General features: G+C 47.6%; 4 protein-coding genes across 5 annotated transcripts in view; 1 reads left to right on the forward strand and 3 right to left on the reverse strand.

Annotated features, from left to right (window-relative positions):
* The window catches only part of LOC124116548 (monocarboxylate transporter 12-like), a 38947-nt gene extending 26145 nt beyond the window's left edge, over positions 1 to 12802 (forward strand). For both annotated transcript variants that reach the window (XM_048393930.1, XM_048393929.1), the window contains one exon: positions 10592 to 12802. In XM_048393930.1, the coding sequence (XP_048249887.1) occupies positions 10592 to 10773 (182 nt within the window). In that variant the 3' untranslated portion in view covers positions 10774 to 12802. The remainder of the gene's footprint in view (positions 1 to 10591) is intronic.
* A 2589-nt stretch (positions 12803 to 15391) lies between these two features.
* On the reverse strand, positions 15392 to 15922 carry LOC125378522 (E3 ubiquitin-protein ligase XIAP-like). Its single transcript, XM_048393942.1, has one exon. The coding sequence runs from the start codon at positions 15920 to 15922 to the stop codon at positions 15392 to 15394; it is 531 nt and encodes a 176-aa protein (XP_048249899.1).
* A 425-nt stretch (positions 15923 to 16347) lies between these two features.
* LOC125378521 lies at positions 16348 to 17122 on the reverse strand. The gene is made up of 2 exons (XM_048393941.1): positions 16945 to 17122; positions 16348 to 16598 (listed from the first exon to the last, which is right to left on the reverse strand). The coding sequence occupies exons 1-2, from the start codon at positions 17059 to 17061 to the stop codon at positions 16368 to 16370; spliced, it is 348 nt and encodes a 115-aa protein (XP_048249898.1). The 5' UTR covers positions 17062 to 17122; the 3' UTR covers positions 16348 to 16367.
* Positions 17123 to 18301: 1179 nt separating this feature from the next.
* LOC125378523 lies at positions 18302 to 20116 on the reverse strand. The gene has a single exon (XM_048393943.1). It carries the CDS (start codon positions 20114 to 20116, stop codon positions 18302 to 18304), a length of 1815 nt encoding a protein of 604 aa, XP_048249900.1.
* Positions 20117 to 22421: the final 2305 nt, after the last annotated feature.

The following is a 22421-nucleotide window of genomic DNA, read 5'->3' on the forward strand; positions in this document are numbered from 1 at the left end:
GCACCTGTTTAGTACCATGACAGCCTTCACAATGTTCCCTGCAATAGTTCGCGGGCACCTGTTTAGTACCAACACAGCCTTCAAATCTTGCCTGCAATAGTTCCCCGGGCACCTGTTTAGTACCAACACAGCCTTCACAATGTTCCCTGCAATAGTTCGCGGGCACCTGTTTAGTACCAACACAGCCTTCACAATGTTCCCTGCAATAGTTCGCGAGCACCTGTTTAGTACCAAGACAGCCTTCACAATGTTCCCTGCAATAGTTCGCGAGCACCTGTTTAGTACCATGACAACCTTCACAATGTTCCCTGCAATAGTTCGCGGGCACCTGTTTAGTACCAAGACAGCCTTCACAATGTTCCCTGCAATAGTTCGCGAGCACCTGTTTAGTACCATGACAGCCTTCACAATGTTCCCTGCAATAGTTCGCGGGCACCTGTTTAGTACCAACACAGCCTTCACAATGTTCACTGCATTAGTTTGCGAGCACCTGTTTAGTACCAACACAGCCTTCAAATCTTGCCTGCAATAGTTCGTGAGCACCTGTTTAGTACCAACACAGCCTTCACAATGTTTCTTGCAATAGTTCGCGAGCACCTGTTTAGTACCAACACAGCCTTCAAATCTTCCCTGCAATAGTTGGCGAGCACCTGTTTAGTACCAACACAGCCTTCAAATCTTCCCTGCAATAGTTCGCGAGCACCTGTTTAGTACAACACAGCCTTCAAATCTTCCCTGCAATAGTTGGCGAGCACCTGTTTAGTACCAACACAGCCTTCAAATCTTCCCTGCAATAGTTCGCGAGCACCTGTTTAGTACAACACAGCCTTCAAATCTTCCCTGCAATAGTTCGCGAGCACCTGTTTAGTACAACACAGCCTTCAAATCTTCCCTGCAATAGTTCGCGGGCACCTGTTTAGTACAACACAGCCTTCAAATCTTCCCTGCAATAGTTCGCGAGCACCTGTTTAGTACCAACACAGCCTTCAAATCTTCCCTGCAATAGTTCGCGAGCACCTGTTTAGCACCAACAGGGCTTTCAAATATTCCCTGCAATAGTTCGCGGGCACCTGTTTAGTACCAACACAGCCTTCAAATCTTCCCTGCAATAGTTCGCGAGCACCTGTTTAGCACCAACAGGGCTTTCAAATATTCCCTGCAATAGTTCGCGAGCACCTGTTTAGTACCAACACAGCCTTCAAATCTTCCCTGCAATAGTTCGCGAGCACCTGTTTAGCACCAACAGGGCTTTCAAATATTCCCTGCAATAGTTCGCGAGCACCTGTTTAGTACCAACACAGCCTTCAAATCTTCCCTGCAATAGTTCGCGAGCACCTGTTTAGTACAACACAGCCTTCAAATCTTCCCTGCAATAGTTCGCGAGCACCTGTTTAGTACCAACACAGCCTTCAAATCTTCCCTGCAATAGTTCGCGAGCACCTGTTTAGCACCAACAGGGCTTTCAAATATTCCCTGCAATAGTTCGCGAGCACCTGTTTAGTACCAACACAGCCTTCAAATCTTCCCTGCAATAGTTCGCGAGCATCTGTTTAGTACCAACACAGCCTTCAAATATTCCCTGCAATAGTTCGCGAGCACCTGTTTAGTACCAACACAGCCTTCAAATCTTCCCTGCAATAGTTCGCGAGCACCTGTTTAGCACCAACAGGGCTTTCAAATCTTCCCTGCAATAGTTCGCGAGCACCTGTTTAGTACCAACACAGCCTTCAAATCTTCCCTGCAATAGTTCGCGAGCACCTGTTTAGCACCAACACAGCCTTCACAATGTTCCCTGCAATAGTTCGCGAGCACCTGTTTAGCACCAACACAGCCTTCACAATGTTCCCTGCAATAGTTCGCGAGCACCTGTTTAGTACCAACACAGCCTTCACAATGTTTTTTGCAATAGTTTGCGAGCACCTGTTTAGTACAACACAGCCTTCACAATGCTTCTTGCAATAGTTCGCGAGCACCTGTTTAGTACCAACACAGCCTTCAAATCTTCCCTGCAATAGTTTGCGAACACCTGTTTAGTACCAACACAGCCTTCAAATCCTCACTGCAATAGTTCCCGGGCACCTGTTTAGTACCAAGACAGCCTTTACATATGTTTCCTGCAATAGTTCGCGGGCACCTGTTCTGTAGCAAGACACATGCGTCACGATTGTCTTTACAATAGTTCGCGAGCACCTGACACAGATGCCACATTCGTCTCTACAATAGTCGGCGATGTGGTTGGGTCTAAATATTTGGCGCAGTTGAAATGAAGGGCCATCAAATATACAGGCAACATAGGCTTTAATTCAAAGTACTGTAGGTTTTAATGCCAACTCCACAGGCACCACGAACACTGTGCCGTCATAATCAAACGTAACGAGGTCTTCTGACGTCTTCACGTCTCAGACCCCACAGCATGTATTTCATAAAACAACCAGCATCTAGTTCCCTTAACAGCCCCAGTAGCCTACACCATCTCCTTCTTTGCCCTACCCTGGAATTGAGAGCCTTGTGGGGTCCTATATTCTTGAGGGTTCCTTATAGAAGTATTTTTGTTTAATCTTACACCTTAACTGTATTTTAGGGTCTATACGTTGTCTGACGTTCACTATGAGATCATGTTTGTAACAGGGAGTAATGATTTGACGTCGTGCCGGAATTGTTTCAGCAAACTACAATAAAAATAGCAATAAACAGTCGTTATGACAACATTATATGTTACTTGACTGAATATATATAATCACCACGTGTCTGATTATAATGCCCTTACACCTGACCTTCTCATCTGCGTCAGTCAGTATTTTCGGTGTGCAGAGTTGCGTCCCTTATGCGTCGCAGGATCCTGTGATCGTGGGTTCAAAGTTCGCCATGATTATGTTCCGAGGTTTGTTAGCTGCATATCATTGCTCGTGGTAAACGTCTGGGACCTGCATAACTTCAGGCTTTTCTTCCGCGTCCAATTAAAATTCCGTTCAAAATAGCGTTTAACCCAACTCACTCACTCATTCACTGATCTTCCATACAAAGCACTAGGTGCAGTCAGACGGACAGTCTGCTGGGTTCTTTTAGCGTTACGCCATCTTATCACTGATCAATACACATTAAGACGAAATTCCTGACTCATTTGTTATTCATCCTACCAGCTTCCCTCACTCATGCACTCCAACAAATCTGTGCTAATATTTGGTAGTGAAATAAATATTGTTTCACGCCAAGTCAGCAAAATTTCATCTAAACTGTCGGGCAACGAAAGTACAGTAAACTACGATTATAACGAGCTCACCACTAATTTTAGTTCGTAAAATCCGTAGTTCGTAATAAGCGTATATACAATATATATACAACAAATGGCGTGGACTAAATCATATGTTCGTTATATCGGTCAGTTCGTTATAAAAAGTCTTCGTTATAAACGTAGTATACACCAATGTTTGGCTGAACATTAGTGAGTGAGTGAGTGAATGTGGTTTTACGCCGCTTTTAGCAATATTCCAGCAATATCACGGCGGGGGACACCAGAAACGGGATTCACACATTGTACCCATGTCGGGAATCGAACACGGGTCTTCGGCGTGACGTGCGAACGCTTTAACCACTAGGCTACTCCACCGCCCGGCTGAACATTAAACAAACAGGAAATGGTTATACAATTGTCATGTATTTGATAGGGTATCGTGATTGTGTTTTTGTACAAGTCTGCGGTGCTGTACTGACTTCAGCATTGTAACGTTTTGATATCGTTTTTTTATTTTGGGGTCAAATCCAATTTCCATGTGTATACTTTCTTTTTTCCGTCAGTTAAAATCAGGTCTGTTTGTTCTTTGTCGAGCTATTGTAGCAAATATTGCACTTCATATAGTTGAACTGACATGGTTTTCATCATTTATTTAACTATGTAATATGATATCTACCTCCCCCTCTACTACCCACGTGGATATAATTATGGAATGTCCAATTTGTTCTTGTTGCGATATTGCTGATGCGGCGTTAAACGCAAATTCACTCACTAACCCACCCGCCCACCTACTCACTCACACAAAAGCTAAGCCTGAAGGTACTCCTTTCAAAAAAGAAGAGAGAAATCTGCCCTGCCACTGACAAGCGATCCTAACGCTATGGTGATCAAGACAAGTCTTAACATTGACTTAGGACAACCCTTACGCTAAGGAGATCGTGACAATACTTTAACATTGAATCAGTAAATCCAAGCGCTAAGATGATCGTGACAATACTTTAACATTGACTCAGTAAATTCTAGTGCTAAGATGATCGTGACAATACTTTAACATTGACTCAGTAAATCCTAGCGCTAAGATGATCGTGACAATACTTCAAGATTGACTTAGGACAACCTTGCTAAGATGATCGTGACTACTCTTGACACTGACTTAGTACAATCCTAACGTGGTCTAGTTGATAGAGAGTCTGCCTGTAGAGCGAAAGGTCGTGGTTGGATCCCTGGCAGCGTCACACCATAAGACGTTAAAAGATGGTACTTGTTGTTACCCTGCCTGGCGCTCGGCATTAAAGTGACAAAACAAGGACTGGTCGGCTCGGGGTCAGTATACTGTGTCTGCGTGGGGTATCCTTTGCAAACTCTGCATATTCGTGTAATCATCTTGAAAGCGGCGTTAAACCCCATTTCACCTCATTCTATTTAGGCATGCTAAAACGTCTAAACACTTGACACACATAGTACCACTAATGCTCATGTTGCCCCTCTTGATTCTTGTCGAGACGGCACAATATGTCACGTGACACAGGATCCTAGTTCTGAGAGTCATGTACATAAATAATCCGGGTTAGTCCAATATTTGCCCCGCCAGTGTACACTGATTAATAAATCCCAACCTGTTAACCTGGGTCAATGACCTCTACGATCTGTGACCCAGTCTCGAGATAATCTGTCTGAGGTTTAACTGCGAGGGTGTTGCTAAGGATGTCAGATACTTAAGTCACCTAATAACTAACAACCTTGGCAGTAAGTTTAAACAAGGGAAGATAACTCTGTTGTGAATGCGGGCATTATCTGAATCTATGACCATACATCTCAGGTCGCCCCCAAATCCCTCAACAAAGGCGTATCCAGCATCTTCAAAGGGAAGGGACCCCCGGAATATCCACCCCACCCCACCCCACCCCACCCCACCCCACCCCACCCATAAAAACGATACTTCACTTGAGTGAAAGGACACTTCATTCCTGAGCTTCTTACAGTCTACTTTATGCAGTGACACAGTGTTCAGAGTAAGATCAGGAAAACCAAGAAACACTATAATCAATAGAACATTTGTCACCTTGGGGCCTACGGAGTTGACATTTGTCACCTTAGGGCCTACGGAGTTGACATTTGTCACCTTAGGGCCTACGGAGTTGACATTTGTCACCTTGGGGCCAACAGAGTTGACATTTGTCACCTTAGGGCCTATAGAGTTGACATTTGCCACCTTGCGGCCAACAGAGATGACATTTGTCACCTTAGGGCCTACGGAGTTGACATTTGTCACCTTAGGGCCTACGGAGTTGACATTTGTCACCTTGGGGCCAACAGAGTTGACATTTGTCACCTTGGGGCCTACAGAGATGACATTTGTCACCTTAGGGTCTACGGAGTTGACATTTGCCACCTTGGGGCCAACAGAGTTGAGATTTGTCACCTTAGGGCCTACAGAGATGACATTTGTCACCTTGCGGCCCACAGAGTTGACATTTTCACTCGAGGCTGCGCCATTCAGGAAAATATAAACCTAGGAAAGTAGGTCACTCAAAGAGATAAACATTTGACAAAAAAAAGACAAATATCCTCGATTACCACTCATAACAAACACTTCCCAGAGGACCCATGACGATCCGGGGAGGATTTGTCTTCAGCATCCCATGCTTGTCGTGAGGGGCGACTAACGGGATCGGGTGGTCAAGTTAGCTATCTTGGTTAATGCATGTCATCGTATGCTAATTGCGTGGATCGATGCTCATGATGCCAATCATTGGTTTGCCTGGTCCAACACGCTTATTACAGACCGCCGTCAAAGGGCTGGAATATTGCTGGGTTAAACAGTTAAACAACGAACAAACAAATATAAGCACTTCACACAGATAAAAACAACAAACAAGGCCCAGTGACTGCTATCCTCGGTTATCTACCGTATTATTGCTTCCCGATCGATGGCATTCCAAAAATTAACAAGTTAATACGAAAACAACCAACAGTAGCTTCGTTTCGGAAGTGACGTCAGCTTCATCTCGTTAACCTGTAATAATACACTGGATAATCGAGGGTGAATTGCGTTTAAATATGTATGTTGGATGGCTAGTTAAGGTTATACTAGTATTTGAAGAGCTGCCATTCTCCTAATCACCTGCAACAACGGTAGTACCACGATATATACCGCCTTTGTAAAGTCTCGCCAAGACGTAATAATGTCTGTGTATGAAATACTGGGTTGCTGAAAATCTTAGACCGATCCTCATCGTAATCTTCAAGTACACACACCAACACTTGGGTGTTTGAGCAACCTGCTATGGCTGCCAAATGCTCGAATATATTCAGCTTCTTAGTGACCTGGGCCAACTTGCACAAAGCGATCTTAGCGCTAAGATGATCGTAACTCCCATACTTTAACATAGACTTACGCTAATCTTAGCGCTAAGATCGCTTTGTGCAAGTGGGCCCAGATAGGACAACAGCCTGTTCGTAACGAGGCCACGCTGCACGGTATTCAAGGGCCGGGGTTTATCAGGTTGACCTGATGCCCTGTCGAACTCTATCTGATGATTATAAATGGCCCAGTCTCTATCAGACTAACATTCCGCCATAATCGTGTACACCTTGCGGTAAATTTCCGTGGCACGTGCTGTCATGACATCCATTGGGTCACGTGACACCATGACATACCCGGTCAGTGACCGCGGTTTCATATCTCCAGCTGTTGTCCAAAAACGTCTGACGTGCCCATCTGTTGAGTTCAACTGTCCTTACCAAATCCGACGTCCCGTCTTAGACAGACAACAGGACCCAGTTAGATGGGCCATCTGGTTTGAAATAAAGTAGTTATCGTCGGCTGGGCAGCTCTTAACACTGTTTATTGTATGGACACCCCAAGGCTGTAGAATTATAATGTGGCAGAGTGGGTGGGTGGCTGGGTCAGGGTGGGAGTCCACTTGTGCCATTTGTTACTGCAGTCGCTATTGTTCTATTGTCCATGTCTAGTTCAACTGTATCCCATTATTGTTCTAACTTGTGCATCTACATTCCTCTATTGTTCGGGGCGGTCGGGTAGCCTAGTGGTTAAAGCGTTCGCTCGTCACGCCGAAGACCCGGGTTCGATTCCCGACATGGGTACAATGTGTGAAGCCCATTTCTGGTGTCCCCCGCCGTGATATTGCTGGAATATTGCTAAAAGCGGCGTAAAACCTCACTCACTCACTCACTCGTCTATTGTTCTATTGTCCATGTCTAGTGCAACGATATTGTTGTATTGTCCATGTCTAGTTCACCTGTACCCCACTATTGTTCTATTGTCCCTGTCTAGTGCATCCCTATTAATGTTCTATTGTCCCTGTCTAGTGCATCTCTTTTGTTCTATTATCCCTGTCTAGTACATCTCTTTTGTTCTATTATCCCTGTCTGATACATCTCTTTTGTTCTATTATTCCTGTCTAGTACATTTCTATTGTTCTATTGCCCAAGTCTAGTGCATCTCTTTTGTTCTATTATCCCTGTCTGGTACATCTCTATTGTTCTATTATCCCTGTCTGGTACATCTCTATTGTTCTATTATCCCTGTCTAGTACATCTCTATTGTTCTATTGTCCCTGTCTAGTGCATCCCTTTTGTTCTATTGCCCCAGTCTAGTGCATGTCTATTGTACTATTTTCCCTGTCTAGTACATCTCTATTGTTCTATTGTCCCTGTCTAGTGCATCTATATTGTTCTATTGTCCCTGTCTAGTGCATCTATATTGTTCTATTGTCCCTGTCTAGTGCATCTCTATTGTTCTATTGTCCCTGCCCAGAGCATCTATATCGTTCTATTGTCCTTGTCCAGTGCATCTCTATTGTTCTATTGTCCCTGTCTAGTACATTTCTATTGTTCTATTGTCCCTGCCCAGTGCTTCTCTCTTGTTCTATTATCCCTGTCTAGTACATTTCTATTGTTCTATTGCCCCTGTCTAGTGCATCTCTATTGTTCTATTGTCCCTGCCCAGTGCATCTCTTTTGTTCTATTATCCCTGTCTAGTACATCTCTTTTGTTCTATTGTCCCTGTCTAGTGCATCTCTATTGTAATATTGTCCCTGCCCAGTGCATCTCTTTTGTTCTATTATCCCTGTCTAGTGCATCTCTATTGTTATATTGCCCCTGTCTAGTACATCTCTTTTGTTCTATTGTCCCTGTCTAGTGCATCTCTATTGTTCTATTGTCTCTGCCCAGTGCATCTCTTTTGTTCTATTATCCCTGTCTAGTACATCTCTATTGTTCTATTGCCCCTGTCTAGTGCATATCTATTGTTCTATTGTCCCTGTCTAGTGCATCTCTATTGTTCTATTGTCCCTGTCAAGTGCATCCCTATTGTTCTATTGTCCCTGTCTAGTGCATCTATATTGTTCTATTGCCCCTGTCTAGTACATCTCTATTGTTCTATTGCCCCTGTCTAGTACATCTCTATTGTTCTATTGCCCCTGTCTAGTGCATCTCTATTGTTCTATTGTCCCTGTCTAGTACATCTCTATTGTTCTATTATCCCTGTCTAGTACATCTCTATTGTTCTATTGTCCCTGTCTAGTGCATCTCTATTGTTCTATTATCCCTGTCCAGTGCATCTCTATTGTTCTATTGTCCCTGTCTAGTGCATCTCTATTGTTCTATTGTCCCTGCCCAGTGCATCTATATTGTTCTATTGTCCTTGTCAAGTGCATCTCTATTGTTCCAATGTCCCTGTCTAGTACATGTCTATTGTTCTATTGTCCCTGTCTAGTGCATCTCTGGTGTTCTACTCTCCGAGTCAAACGCATCTGTACGCAGTCTAAATGCACGTCATACACATTATGTTACTCGCCCTAACATAATAATATTTCAGTTTCAGCCATTTGCACAAAATGAAAACTCTCAACACAAGTATTAAAGTAGAAATAATTCTAAATTATTATTTATTGAAAAAGTAAGGTACAGGCAGCATTATTACATACCTCAAAGATTTTGGACCAAGTAAATTATCTACTGTGGCCCTGTGCACAGCGCAGAGTTCACAAATCAGGTGAAGTTAAGCAACGTCGGTCTCGGAGAGTAGTTGGATGGGTGACCACGTTAAGTAGCTTGACTCCTGAGAGTTTCTAGGGCTTCGGCCCTGCCCCACACTGAAGCACATGTACCACATGCGGTGTCCCTTGAGGCAAGAGAATGTGTTCGAAATGTGCCTCTGTCCACCCAGCAGTGAGTGGGTACCCGGTAGGATGAGATGTAATGTGGCTGTTAACCTCCTAGCGTCTCACATGCAGCTTGGGTTGTATACTCCCCAGGTAGCTGAGAATGAAAATCGAGTGCTCACTGATCCATTGACCGGGGTAATAATAGTGTAGCGCTTGGTGAGTGGAATCTGGTGCATTATAAATGCACTTATTATTATTACTGTTTATGAAAACTTGCTGCACATCCGCAAGAGAGACAAATGATTTGCTGATCACAATGAAAGCAATGCAGAATCTTGGCTGACATGTTCCCACCCATGTAACACCTATGTTGCTTTTGAGGTTCTTATACAAAATTCCTGTCTTAGGCAAGAAACACCTTCTTAGCATGTCCTGATAGTAGAGGTCTTCAGCAAGGTGAGGTGAGGTGAAATGGGGTTTAACGTCGCGTCCAAGATTATTGCACTTATATAGCGACGTGCATGTACTCGGTGTGTTTGTGTGGCTGCTTGTACTAGTCCGGACTGATGCCGATTTATAGTGCTAGCTCACTGAGATACCATGCCGCAGTTTAACATGAATACCCCACTCAGACACAGTATACTGACTCCGAGCCGACCAGTCCTTGTTTTAGCCCCTTAATGCCGAGCGCCAGACAGGGTAACAACAATTACCATCTTTTAACGTCTTTTGGTATGACGCGGTTGGGGATCGAACCCCGGACCTTCCGCTCTCCAGGCGGACGCTCTACCACTAGACCACGGAGGCGGTCAGGTCTTCAGCAAACCCATGCTTGCCGTAAAAGGTGACTATGCTTGTCGTAAAAGGCGACTAACGGGATCGGGTAGTCAGGCTCGCTGACTTGTTTGATGCATGTCATCGATCCCAATTGCGTGGATCGATGTTCATGATGTCAATCACTGGATTATCTGGTCCAGACTCGATTTTTTACAGATCGCCGTCATACTGCAGGAATATTGCTGAGTGAAGCGTAAAACAACAAACAAATGTACATTAATTGTTGTCGACATTATTTCAGCCAGGAAGAACTCAATATCCTTTGATCAAAGTAGACAACCCCCAATCCCCAAATAGGGAGTGTCGAGAGCATTGATGGATGAACGTCAGCCAATCAATGCGCAGCACGCAAACCTCCCTTGATGTAGATTGTGCTTGTTATATGTTCCAGGGAAGCTGTACGATGTGACTGGGTCGTTCACGTCGCCGTTCATGATGGCGGGGTCTATGTACGTCGTCTCCTTCATCTCCACCTGCATCGTCGCCTTCCTCAGACGTAGCGGTCCCGCCGTCACCGTGGAGGAGGAGGTGGAAGTTCCGGCGGAAGTGCCGACGGAAGACAACGCTGCATGATCGGCTATAAACGTTGTATTCCGTCAATTATCTACAGAATGCGTTTTAAGAAAATCGTGGAGCGTTTTAACGTTGCGACCTGCGACACAAGACATGTGTGTGTTTAATATTGATCATTGGATGTGCGTGCTGTGGTCCTCAAACAACGTCTGACGCCACGTTTTTCAAGTTTAAAGTCAAGGTCATAAGGGGATGTGACTGTTGCGGTTTTTAATGTTATGAAGACTGTGCCACCGCATACCCGTGCTCGATAAAAATGATGTGAAGGGTAATTCGAGTAACGAATACCAGAGACATGTGTCAACCCATCGCATGAACATTTGGCAAATGCGATTTGGATTAACTCTATACGTGATGAAAAACATCCGAGTAATATCTCGGTCACATTCAATCGTTTAAGTGTGACATCACATACTTATCTCGAGGCTCGCATGCGATCGATTCCGAATGCAAGTCGTTCTGAAACAGTCGGAATGGCACGGACTATCATGAATGCCTCTTGCTCTGTTTCAGTTTCGGTATCACGTGACTTGACGTCGTCAATCCTATGAGTCTTAGAATAATAAAATTATCAAGTATTCTTTTGGGGTCCGCAAGCCCAATCCGGTATATAAGCGAGCTCCGGATACAACCTGCCTGGTGTATCGAGAGTGTAATGTTCCATCGTCCGGAATAGGAAGGTTTTGCAATAATGAGGAACTGTACATTGTTATATCATGTCTTCCTTTAGAATGTGTTTTATACAAGCCCTGACTGTTATATTGTCAACATGTTCAAGACGAGTGCTATCTTTAAGTGCTCGCTGAAAAAACCCGTCTGTCTCAAAGTCCTGCTCCATTTTCCGACTGTAACAATCACCTGTGAAGTGTTCCGGTGACACTTGTAGACACGGTTGGGAACCCCATATTTATTTTTAGATAATGGCCTCTGGGTATGCGCACTCTTACGCAAATGTTAGCGTTCTGTATTCGGTGTAGGACATTAATTTGGGACCCCCATTTCGTAGACTGTGACCCCCCATCTTGTTTATTGAGACCCCCATTTCGTAGACTGTGACCCCCATCTTGTTAATTGAGACCCCCATTTCGTAGACTGTGACCCCCATCTTGTTTATTGAGACCCCCATTTCGTAGACTGTGACCCCCATCTTGTATACTGAGACCCCCATTTCGTAGGAGGAGACCTCTATCTTGTTTAATGGGACACCCATTTTGTGGACTAGGACCCCCATCGTGTTTAATGGAACACCCATTTTGTGGACTAGTACCCCCATCGTGTTTAATGGAACACCCATTTTGTAGACTGGGACCCCCCCTTTGTAGATTGGTAACCCAATTCCGTTTAATGGAACACCCGTTTTGCAGACTGGGACCCCATTTTTGTTTATTGAGACCCCCATTTTGTGGACTGGGACCCCATCTTGTCCAATGGGACCGCCATTGTGTAAACTATGACCCCCATCTTGTTTATTGGAACCCCCTTTTTCGTTGACTGGGACTCCCACTTTGTAGATTGCGACCCCCATTTTGTAGACTGGGACCCCATCTTGTTTATTAGGACCCCCATTTCGTAGACTGTGACCCCCATCTTGTTTAGTAGGACCCCCCCATTGTGTAGAATATGAATCCCATCTTGTTTATTGGAACCGACATTTTGTGGACTGGGACTCCCAATTTGTAGACTGCGACCCCCATTTTTGTAGATTGGGACTCCGAATTTGCAGATTGGGACCCCCATTTTTAACCTTGTACCCCTACAATTAAAGGCTTTGAGTCCCTTAACTCCAAAATAATCTAACCCAGGTAAACTGTTATTTGTCCATATGTCTTAAACACTTGTGATGTGTGGAAATGCGATTGTAGACATACTGTTTCCATGTTATTGCTGTTTGTGTCATACGTCTAGGATAATATGAGAATGAAAATATTAAATCTATATCTATGCAAAGTGAGACTGAGTGAGTGAGTGTTTGTTTGTTTGTTTGTTTGTTTGTTGTTTAACGCCGCACTCAGCAATATTCAAGCTATATGACGGCGGTCTGTAAATAATCGGGTCTGGACCAGACAATCCAGTGATTGACATCATGAGCATCGATCTACTCAATTGGGATCGATGACATACATCAACCAAGTCAGCGAGCCTGACCACCCGATCCCGTTAGTCGCTTCTTACGACAAGCATAGTCGCTTTTTACGGCAACTATGCTTGTCGTAAAAGGCGACTAACGGGATCGGGTGGTTAGGTTCGCTGACTTGGTTGATGCATGAGTGAGTGAGTGAGTGAGTGAGTGAGTGGCTTGGGTTCAACAACAACAGCGAATATCGGCGCCTTATTCGACGGGGCCACCCGCACCCCCTTTAGAGTGACACCAGGACTACTTTAGCAATCCAGGGTTGCAAGGAGGGCAAGTGCTAATAAAACAGTGACGTTATGTTGGGAATAAGAAGTCTATCATGTGTAACTATAAAGTGTATGTGATTTTTTTCTGAATAAAACAATAAAACATTGGGTTTGTTTTGTTTACATTGTATAATGACAGTGGCATATAGAGTGAAGAGTGAGTGAGTGAGTGAGTGAGTTGGGTTTAACGCCGCTTTTAACAGTATTCCAGTTATATCGCGGTGTGTCAGCTTAATGTGGGAGGACAGCCCGAAGTGATGCAGGTCTCAGACGTTTACCACTTCGGTGAAACCCACGGGCACGGGAATGGGGCTGACAAACCTAGAAACATAGTCGGGGCGAACCGGGATTCGAACCCACAATCATAGGTTTCTGGCATGCCCAAGAGACGCAACTCTGCACAGCGAATCTCGGCGCCTTAGACGACTGAGCCACCCGTGAGTAGTAACTAGCATCGGTCTGGGACCGCTCCAGATTCTGGGACCGCTCCAGATTCTGGGACCAAGATGGCGGCACATCCGTTTCCGGTCACGTGACCTGCGCAGTGCATGATGGGATACCTGCGCGCGCATCCAAGATGGCGTCACTTCCGTTTCCGGTGGCGCACGCCTGCAAGATGGCGTCGCATCCGTGTCCGGTGGCGCGCGCATGCAAGATGGCGTCGCATCCGTGTCCGGTGGCGCACGCATGCAAGAGGGCGTCGCTTCCGTGTCCGGGGATGAGGGGGAAAACCCGGAGAAGCGCACGTACGAGGGGGAACAAGATCGACAGGGTTGTTGTTGTGGTGTGGTTCTAAAAATAGAAATAGGCGTGGGGGTGGTGGTGGGGGTGGTGAAGGGAGGGAGGGAGGGAGGGAGGGAGGGGGAGGGGAGAAGGGGTGGGAGGGTCGTCAAAGCAAAGGAGGAAAAGCTGTCTTTCGGGAGAGATGGGTGGCCCTGAAAAGGGCCGTTGGAAAACAAACTGGAAACTGGAAACTGGAAACGGCAGGAACACTGGAACACTGGAAAAACTGCAAACGATGGGAAACGGATAAAAACAGTGGGGCAGCATGACCCAGGCGTTAGTCACTTTGTTCAGAGGATTTCACTTCTCCATCCTCTACTTCCATCTCATCCTCGGACGGAAGGTGTCGTCGGCGCTTTGAAACGTGTTTTCGTGAGGGGGACCTGTTCCGTTTTCTTTTCTCTAGACGAGGTGTGATGCCTACCCGGAGTTGTGTGAGACATTCTTTTAGGTCGAGGACATCGGAATGCATGTCTTCGATGAGATGAAGCACTTGTGCCACGGATGTCACGGGTGTCACGGGGGCCACGGGGGTCACGGTTGCCACGGATGCCACGGATGTCGACGTGGACGGTGTTGCTAACGTTTTCTTTCGACTGGGTTCTCGGCAATCTGCAGCGAAATGACCCAGGGCTCCACAGTTGTAACAGCGGTCCAGGCGATGGGGAGTCTTCTTTCGACGGGGTTCTGGGCAATCTGCAGCGAAATGACCCAGGGCTTCACAGTTGTAACAGGGGCCCTGGTACTGCTTCTCCTGCTTCTCCTGCTTCTCTTGACTGTTCAGCTTCGGACAGACATAGTGACGGTGACCTTGAGTGTGGCACTCGGTACATGTCACTTCAGGGCAGTACAGGTAACTGTGACTGTCGGTCTGGCACATCCTACAACTGTATCGAGTTGACATGATGGGTTTCATAGAATGCAGTGTGTGTGAGTGGCTTCGCTCTTGTTTTGTTTTTATAGGAGAGGCACTGACACCCTGCTTCCTGATTGGTTCCCCAGGCCGCGCCCCCGATTGGTTCGTTCCGGGGCCTGGCCCGCACCTCGGTTTTCCAAAACGGACCGACCCCTGTGTTTCTTTTCCATAGGAAATGGATTTTACCATGGGAGAGAAAGCACAACCCCGGTTCTGCCAATCAGAGCCCCGCCTGGTCCGAGCGCCGCTTCTGATTGGTCGACCACCCAGGCTTCGGATTGGTCCGATTTCGATCCGGTTTTTATCGGGATGTGCATTTCGATCCTGTTTTGTTTTTTCTTCATTCTACAGACAACATAACACGACTATGAGTTTTTAACAAAAAATTTAATCCCCCTGATCACATGAACCAACACCACAAAACAAAAGTCACAGGATGAGGGGGGACATCCCTGTGATTTTTGTGAACGCGAGGGTAGGAACGTCTGACCACTTTGAAAAAAAAAAAAAGAAACGTTGTCACTTGGGGTGAACAAGACACTCGACTCTTCGTTTCCGTGCTTCTTGGGACACCAAACGTCTGTATTTTTCGTTCACTTCTCCATCAGGACAAAACACACACAAGTATTCGCAGGGGACTTTGGCATGCTTCAGATGTTCTTTCCAGGGTTGGTCTGTGGCTTCCCATTGGCGGAGTGCCACACCGCAGCAATAACAGGTCACACAGTCCCCTCGTCCTGGATAGAAATAGCCAGCCATGGTCATGTCATAAGGGGTCTGGGTCATCTGTTGAGGCCACGTTTTAAAAGACCTCAGACGTTCTTGAAATGAATCATAGTGGGGATGAGAAGGTTGACACAAGGTGTAAGAAGGAAAAGGTCTCTCCAGAACTTCACCGAGTCGACACCTGTCGTCCATCAAGAGTGTGTCGTCCATCAAGAGTGAACGTTTTCTCGCTTCTTGTTCTCTCGCCTTTTCAGACACCCACTCGGAATCGGTGACGACATCTCGGGAGGATGACATGGCATTCATAGAACGTCTTTGCTCCATGATGACGGTGACTTCACTGAAAGAAGGTCTGAGGGTTCGCCTGCTTTTATGAAACTCTCCACCCTACACCCTTCAACGGAAGGTCATGACTTTAGCTTTTATGAAACTCTCCACCTCCTCCACCTCATCACGTGACGTCATCCTGTGTTTGGGTTGACGGACACACGGCATGACATGGCACACGGGGAGGGGTGTAGGGGGGTTCGATGCGTCCTGGAATGACTGACACCAGGCAGCTGATCTTTCAAGCATGGCCTTTCTCTTTTATCTATTTTTAATTTTAATGTTTCACTTTGGTGTGCACTGACATGACAGAGGCACAGACAGACAGACAGACAGACAACATAGACGACATCTCAACTCAACCTCTACCCTCGGTTCGGCACTCTATTGGAGTTGAGATCAATCAAGACACAAAGAGTCAGTTCAATCAATCACTGTTTAATCATGAAAAAAACCAATCACAACCCGATACAATGGAAATACGAAAAGTCAATGGAGGAGGGAGTGCTTTGCATGTCCCTACAACCACCGCCACAACAACAACAACAACAATAACGCGACCACGTTTTCCTCTTCCATCTTCAAGCTCTTCCATCTTCAAGTCCCTAAGAGGGGGTCCTCCCTCAAACCTGTGAGAGGCCCAACCGTTCAACACGTACAGTCTATGGCCTCCCTGAAACAGACATGACACATCACTTGATCACGGTTGCAACTGACGTGTTGACAAAGTTCTTCGAGTGAAGAGGAGGATCACCATAAGATGTGATCCTCAGATGCGATAGGCATGTCATCATGTGTCACTATGCTGTCATAGGTCAACATACTACAAGTACAGTCTATGAGCTCCAGCTCACAGGCATGACACATCACTTGCCCGCTGTTGCAACTGATGTATCTTAACATGTTGTTGTGTCGGCAAACACGACATTCGCGTTGTAGGGGAGTGAGTTGAGCTTCTCCATAAGGATCCAGGTCAACGTTGTCATCATCATCATCATCGTCGCAAACCATGGGCGTACCTGAGGAGTAGACATGAACCTCTTCCGGGGATGCTGGTGACCAAGAAGCCTCGAGCAGGGGAAGCGTGTCCAGATCCATGGAAGGGAGAGTGGCCATCTTGAGCGCTTCATGATCATCGAGGTCACCCGTCGCCATCGTCACAGGGGCATTCGGTGAATAGGTGGGCTCCCGAGGGGTTTGTTCCGACCACTGTTCTAGCACGGACTGGGCTGAACTGACATCAGGGGTCCTGTCAATCATAAGGACAGAGTCCATTTAGGATAGGCATAGGTCATGCATATGAATCACATCAAGAATGACTGAGACAAAGAAGAGCAGGGTACTTACAGTTGTTCTTGAGGAGAGATCTTCAGAGATAATTTCTTCCGTGATCGTCTTTTTGCAGGCGTTGCAGGTGTGGTGGCAGGTTTCAAAAAGGATGTCCCCCTCGTGTCGATGTCTGTTGTCGCCGCAGTCGTGGTTGCTGTGGCTGCTGTGGTGGTGGTGGTGGTGGGGACTGGCGCTGTGGGGGTGGGGGTGGGGGTGGGGGTGGGGGGTTTTGCCGTTGCTGTGGGGGTCACCACGGCTGTGGGTTTGCGTGTCTTTTTCTTCTGGATCTTCTTGATCGTCTTCTTCGATGTGCCTTTCTCGGGTTCAGTCAGCTTCCTCATCTTTGAACGTATCTGGTCGCACATCAGGTTGTCACCCTTCGCACGTAACTTGGCGTACGCGTCGTCGGTCTTCATCTTTAAACACAGCAAGTCGTACACTTCACCCCACAGTTCAGCAGTCATGTCACCGTTCCCCTCTCCACTGCTTCCTTGACCACTCATGTCGCTTCGTGTCTTGTCATTCAACCGTTTCGACATGTTGTTCGACATGATGTTGTCCGGATGTTCTGTTCGTTGTTGTTGTTGTTTCTTTCCAAGTCTTCACGGAGGCACGTCAACACTTGATGGTACTCTCTCCAAACACGCGTTTCTTCCAGATAAAACGCCAACAACCAACACAACGTGAGGAACATCAATCAGAGGGGACGATGTTGTTGCTTGGTCCGTTCAGTGAAAAGTGATGACCGGAGAGCGTCGGTCGTATTAAAAGCCACGGAGGTCCTGCTTTCTGATTGGCCCGTTCCGGGGCCTGACTTTCACCTTGGTTTTCCAAACTGGACCGACCCTTGTGTTTCTTTTCCATAGGGTTAGGCTTGTAGCGTGAGAGAGAAAGCACAACCTCGGTTCGACCAATCAGAGGCCACCCTGGTTCGAGCGCGGCCTCTGATTGGTCGATCATCCAGGCCTCGGATTGGTCCGATTTCGATCCGTTTTTTTCTGTAGGGGTCCATGTCGATTCAGTTTCGATCCGCTGTCATGAAAAATTTTAGTGAAAGTCGTCTCTGTACCCAAAGGAGAGCGTGTCTACAGGTAGCCCTGTGATGTCGTCGTAGACGATGCGTCGCTTGTCGTACACGGTATGATAGTCTTTTCGGGTGGGTCGGGTCACGAGTGCGTTTTCGTGCCGAGGGCCTTTTCGAATGATCTGATGAGGGTAATCCAAACTGATTTTCTCCTCCTCTTTCCCAGGCCGTTGTCCCAGTATCAGTCCTTTCATGGTGTCAAAGTTGAGATGGCGTTGGTTTCGGTAATTCAAAGTGAACCCTCGCACTTTGCAGGTCATGCGCGTTCCATCGGGTCTGGGGTTCATTAACTCGTAGCCATAGTTTTTGGGGCCTCCCGACACAAACGTCTTGATGGTGTTTCCGTCCAGTTCATCCGTAAACTCGCCCAACGAATGACCCAGCTCTGGATTCGCGTCGTGGGGTCGATGAATGTAAATGACGCTGTCCGTGTCAAAGTACAAGACCCTGCGGTCCACCAGGGCAAGGGTCTCGTACAGCTTGAGACGTGCTTGGGCGGTGACCCAAGCAGCGATGGCGACGTTGAAATGAGAATGAGGGGTTTGGAATTCTTTCTGCTGGGTATAGGTCACTTCCACCATGTGTTCGTTGACCACGACCACATCCTCGATGGTATTGCGTTCATCCCTCCACAAGGCAAAGTACTGTACAGGATCGTTCATATACACGTTCTGACTGTAGTCTACCCGTTGCCCAAACTTGCCCCAGAGCGAATTCAGTTGCATCTTGGCAATCGTGCGACGTCCTGGATTTTTTTCGATGCGGTCCTTGTCCAACCCAATGCCTTCTTTGTCGTAGATCTCCTGGATGTACGCGTCGTGATCCGTACATCCTTCGGGGTATCCGCTGGCTTCGAGCTTCTCCTTGAAATGTCGATCGATGTAAGTGTCAAAGAGTCCCACTTGCTGGGTGTCGGGGTCATGCTGTGCAAAGGTGTCAAAATGCCATACGTCGTAGATCTGAAGCACCCGGTAGTCATACTTCTTCACGGCTTCCTGGAGTTCTACGGTTGCGTACGTCCCCACCCATGACCTCTCTTCGTCCGTGTGCTCGCAGGGGGAGTCTGACCGGGTGTCGGCACACGTGCGGCACAAAGGACAGAGCAGTTTGCCACCCGATCTGTTAGGCAGTAGCGGATGGTAAAGTCGTTTCGGGGGTAAGACACGGCATTGGATCAGGCCTTTCAGTTCAAACAACGTGTCCACAGGGGGTTGATGGAGAAGGGTCGGGTGTCCCGTGGGAAACGCTCCGGTCTTACAAATGTAGGGGTAAAGGGAACAAATATCGATGTACTTGATGGTTTCACCTTCTTGGGCTTCGTAGCATAATCGCGTCGCATTGGTGCGTCCTCCATAGAAGGCGTCGCGAGGGTTGAGCGGCCCGGGGACGTGGATACAGTGGGGGCCCTGCAAGAAAGCACGCAGTGCGGAGTCCTCCCGTTGCATTTTCGTAAACTCGTGCTCCCACAGGGTGACGATCCGTTTCACCTCAGGGTGTTGACTCAAGAGACTCAAGCGGTAGTGGGTGTCGGTGTAACGGGCTCCCAACGACGAGCCCAGGACGGGATGCGGTTCTCCACGTTGGGTCTTGTGACAGGTCTGGCACCCATGCCAGAAACAGCCCAGGAATTCGTAGACGGTGCCTGTCGCTGGATCGTAGCCATCCACGGTGTACCGATGTTGACCCCCTCCACACGTGAACTCTTTTTCACCGCCATTCCTGGCGTGCTGGAGGTGCAGATGGGGATCCGTTTCCATCAGATAGTGGAGCCAGTGCATACAGGCCTGAGAATAGATTCTCTTGGGTTGGTAGCCTTGAGGTGGGAGAATGGCGATGGTATTGGGTTTCAGGTCGTGTTTTCGGAAGGATTTGATGGTGAACGCTGCAGCACTTCCACAAAGGGATCCATGCCCACCGAGTGAATGGCGTTCTGTCGGAAGTCGGCGCATCCCCGTCTCAAAATGTCCACATCGCTTTGGCAGTAGGTTAAAAGTTCTCCTTGTAAGTCGAACAAGGCTCCTTCTTGCACTTTTTGGGTATGCCACTGGAGGAAGGCGGTGCGTTCTGCGGGAGACATGCCATCGGGATCGTACGTGACGGCTGGTGGATAGGGACCTCTGTAGGTTTGGTTGACTCTCGTATTAAAAAAGTGTGGAAAGTACCCTTTCTTCATTTCTTTCAGCCCAAAGCTCTTGGGAAAGGCTTTCAGGGGGTAAGGGATGAAATTTAAGCTGTCTTCGAAACATAACCGTCCCAGGGTCATCTGCAAAATTTGTTGGCCATGTCGGATCTTGGTGGGGAGTGTCACCAGGAGGGGGGACAGACCCTTCAGGACTAAGTGTAAATCATAGGATCGTGCATTATGGGCCATCACATAAATGCGATCCTCCTTCGGGACTGTATGACAGGAGGTGTTCTTGTTCTTTGGCTTCTTTGTTTTCTCCACTTCCATGGCCTCTTCCCCCTCTTCCATCTCCTCCCCCTCTTCCCCCAACTCCTCCCCCTCCTGCTGGGGTGATGCCTGTCGTTTGGAAGCGTGCTTTCTTGAGGGGGTGTCATCCCGTTTTCTTTTTTTCCCCAGGTGAGCTGTCGTCCCCTTGCGTGTGCTGCCCTCCTCTTCCTCTGGGTGGGGCTTCTTCTTGGGTATTTCAGGCAACGTGGTCAACCACACACACACATCATGTCGCGTGGTGGGGCCTCGAAACACGATCTCACGGCTGGGACCATACCCTTCTTCTCTCCATGGACAGTGTTCGCACAAGTTCTTGCTCACTTCACTGATGCATCGTCCACATCCCAGTTGCACCACGCACAAATTTGGAATATGTTCCCCCGTGTCTTGCATGCATTCAAAATCGTAGAAGGCGTATTGAACATGGTCTCGTAGGGGATGTTGTTCCTCTTCCCCCTCCTCCTCCTTCTCCGCTTCCTCTCCCTCCTCCTCCTCCTCCTCGTTTTCTTCACGGAGAGGCGTCATGTAACAGCGATGATCTGGGGTCATGGGTTCTCGGCACACCAAGCAGGGATGATCTTCGTCGAAGCACTTGTGGTGAGCCATGGGGGTCTCCAAGACGCGGACCAGCTGAAAACAGTTTGGGCACCTGTGAATCGATTGACAGACGCTGGGTTTTCCCTCTGACGGTGACTGGAGATGCTGGGTGTAACACGTTGGATTGGGGAACCAACCTTGACATGTCAAGCAAGGGATCCCGTGCTCTTCCTGGGGTCCACAATAACTAGAGTAGAAGCAGCGGTGACAGCGGTATTCCTTGGTGCAGGGATGTTTTTCGGGATGGTCGTAACGTTTGTCACAGCGTTCGCAGTAATGGACAGAGCCATAAAAAGCGGGCATGGAAGTGATGACATCGTAGTGCTGATCATGATGGTAGAGATGCAGCACGGTGGCGTGGGGTGGAGTCTCATCACACTTGTACAACAGTCTCTGACCCACCTCTTGACTGTAGACTTTCAGTTGATAATGCAGGGGGGCCAAGGCCCGTCCCACGCGTGCGAGGTCGTCCAGACCCCGACAGGGGCCTTCGGGCAGGCCAAGGCTTCGAAACAAGGTCCGTGCCCGTATGTCTTGAACGTCGACGCGATCCGTTCTCGTCAGTCTCTTTCGCTGGGCGGTCCATGCTGGGGTCAGAGGGTGAGGCTGGTGGGCATAATGCTGTGCCACCACCAGGGCCCGTGCCAAACAGGATTGATCTTGGTTGTACGATGCACTTTTTGCGTGTTAAAAAAGCTTCGAGTCCAATCACGTTTTTCAGTCGGAGATGGCCACTGCCCGATCCTAGCCTGTTGGGATCTGCGACGTGTACTAAGGTCACATCCATGGTGGCATCGATGTTCAGGTCTTTGTTGGACTGTTGGACTTTTTCCACGGCTTGCAAAATATCGAGCCCATGGAGATCTTCAAAACGTCGAAAGGGAATCCGTATGGGGGTGTTCAAAGCGGGATGATCGATACCTAGACCAATACGATCTCCCTTCTGACCTGATATCTGTTCATAAAAGTCATCGATCACCCTGTCAAATAAAGCTGGCAGTTCCATGGGGACGCGTTCCGGTGGAACGGTGTCC

The sequence above is a fragment of the Haliotis rufescens genome, unplaced genomic scaffold (assembly GCF_023055435.1).
Source record: "Haliotis rufescens isolate VD_foot unplaced genomic scaffold, xgHalRufe1.0.p SCAF_122, whole genome shotgun sequence".
NCBI classification, from domain to species: Eukaryota; Metazoa; Mollusca; class Gastropoda; order Lepetellida; family Haliotidae; genus Haliotis; species Haliotis rufescens.

Coding starts and splice junctions, on each gene's coding strand:
- LOC125378522 (XM_048393942.1), bottom strand. CDS start 15,922: ATGGAGCAAAGACGTTCTATGAATGCCATGTCATCCTCCCGAGATGTC.
- LOC125378521 (XM_048393941.1), bottom strand. CDS start 17,061: ATGATCATGAAGCGCTCAAGATGGCCACTCTCCCTTCCATGGATCTGG. Junction 16,599..16,944: donor GGTTCATGTCTACTCCTCAG/GTACGCCCATGG, acceptor TGTCTGTTTCAG/GGAGGCCATAGACTGTACGT.
- LOC125378523 (XM_048393943.1), bottom strand. CDS start 20,116: ATGCACTGGCTCCACTATCTGATGGAAACGGATCCCCATCTGCACCTC.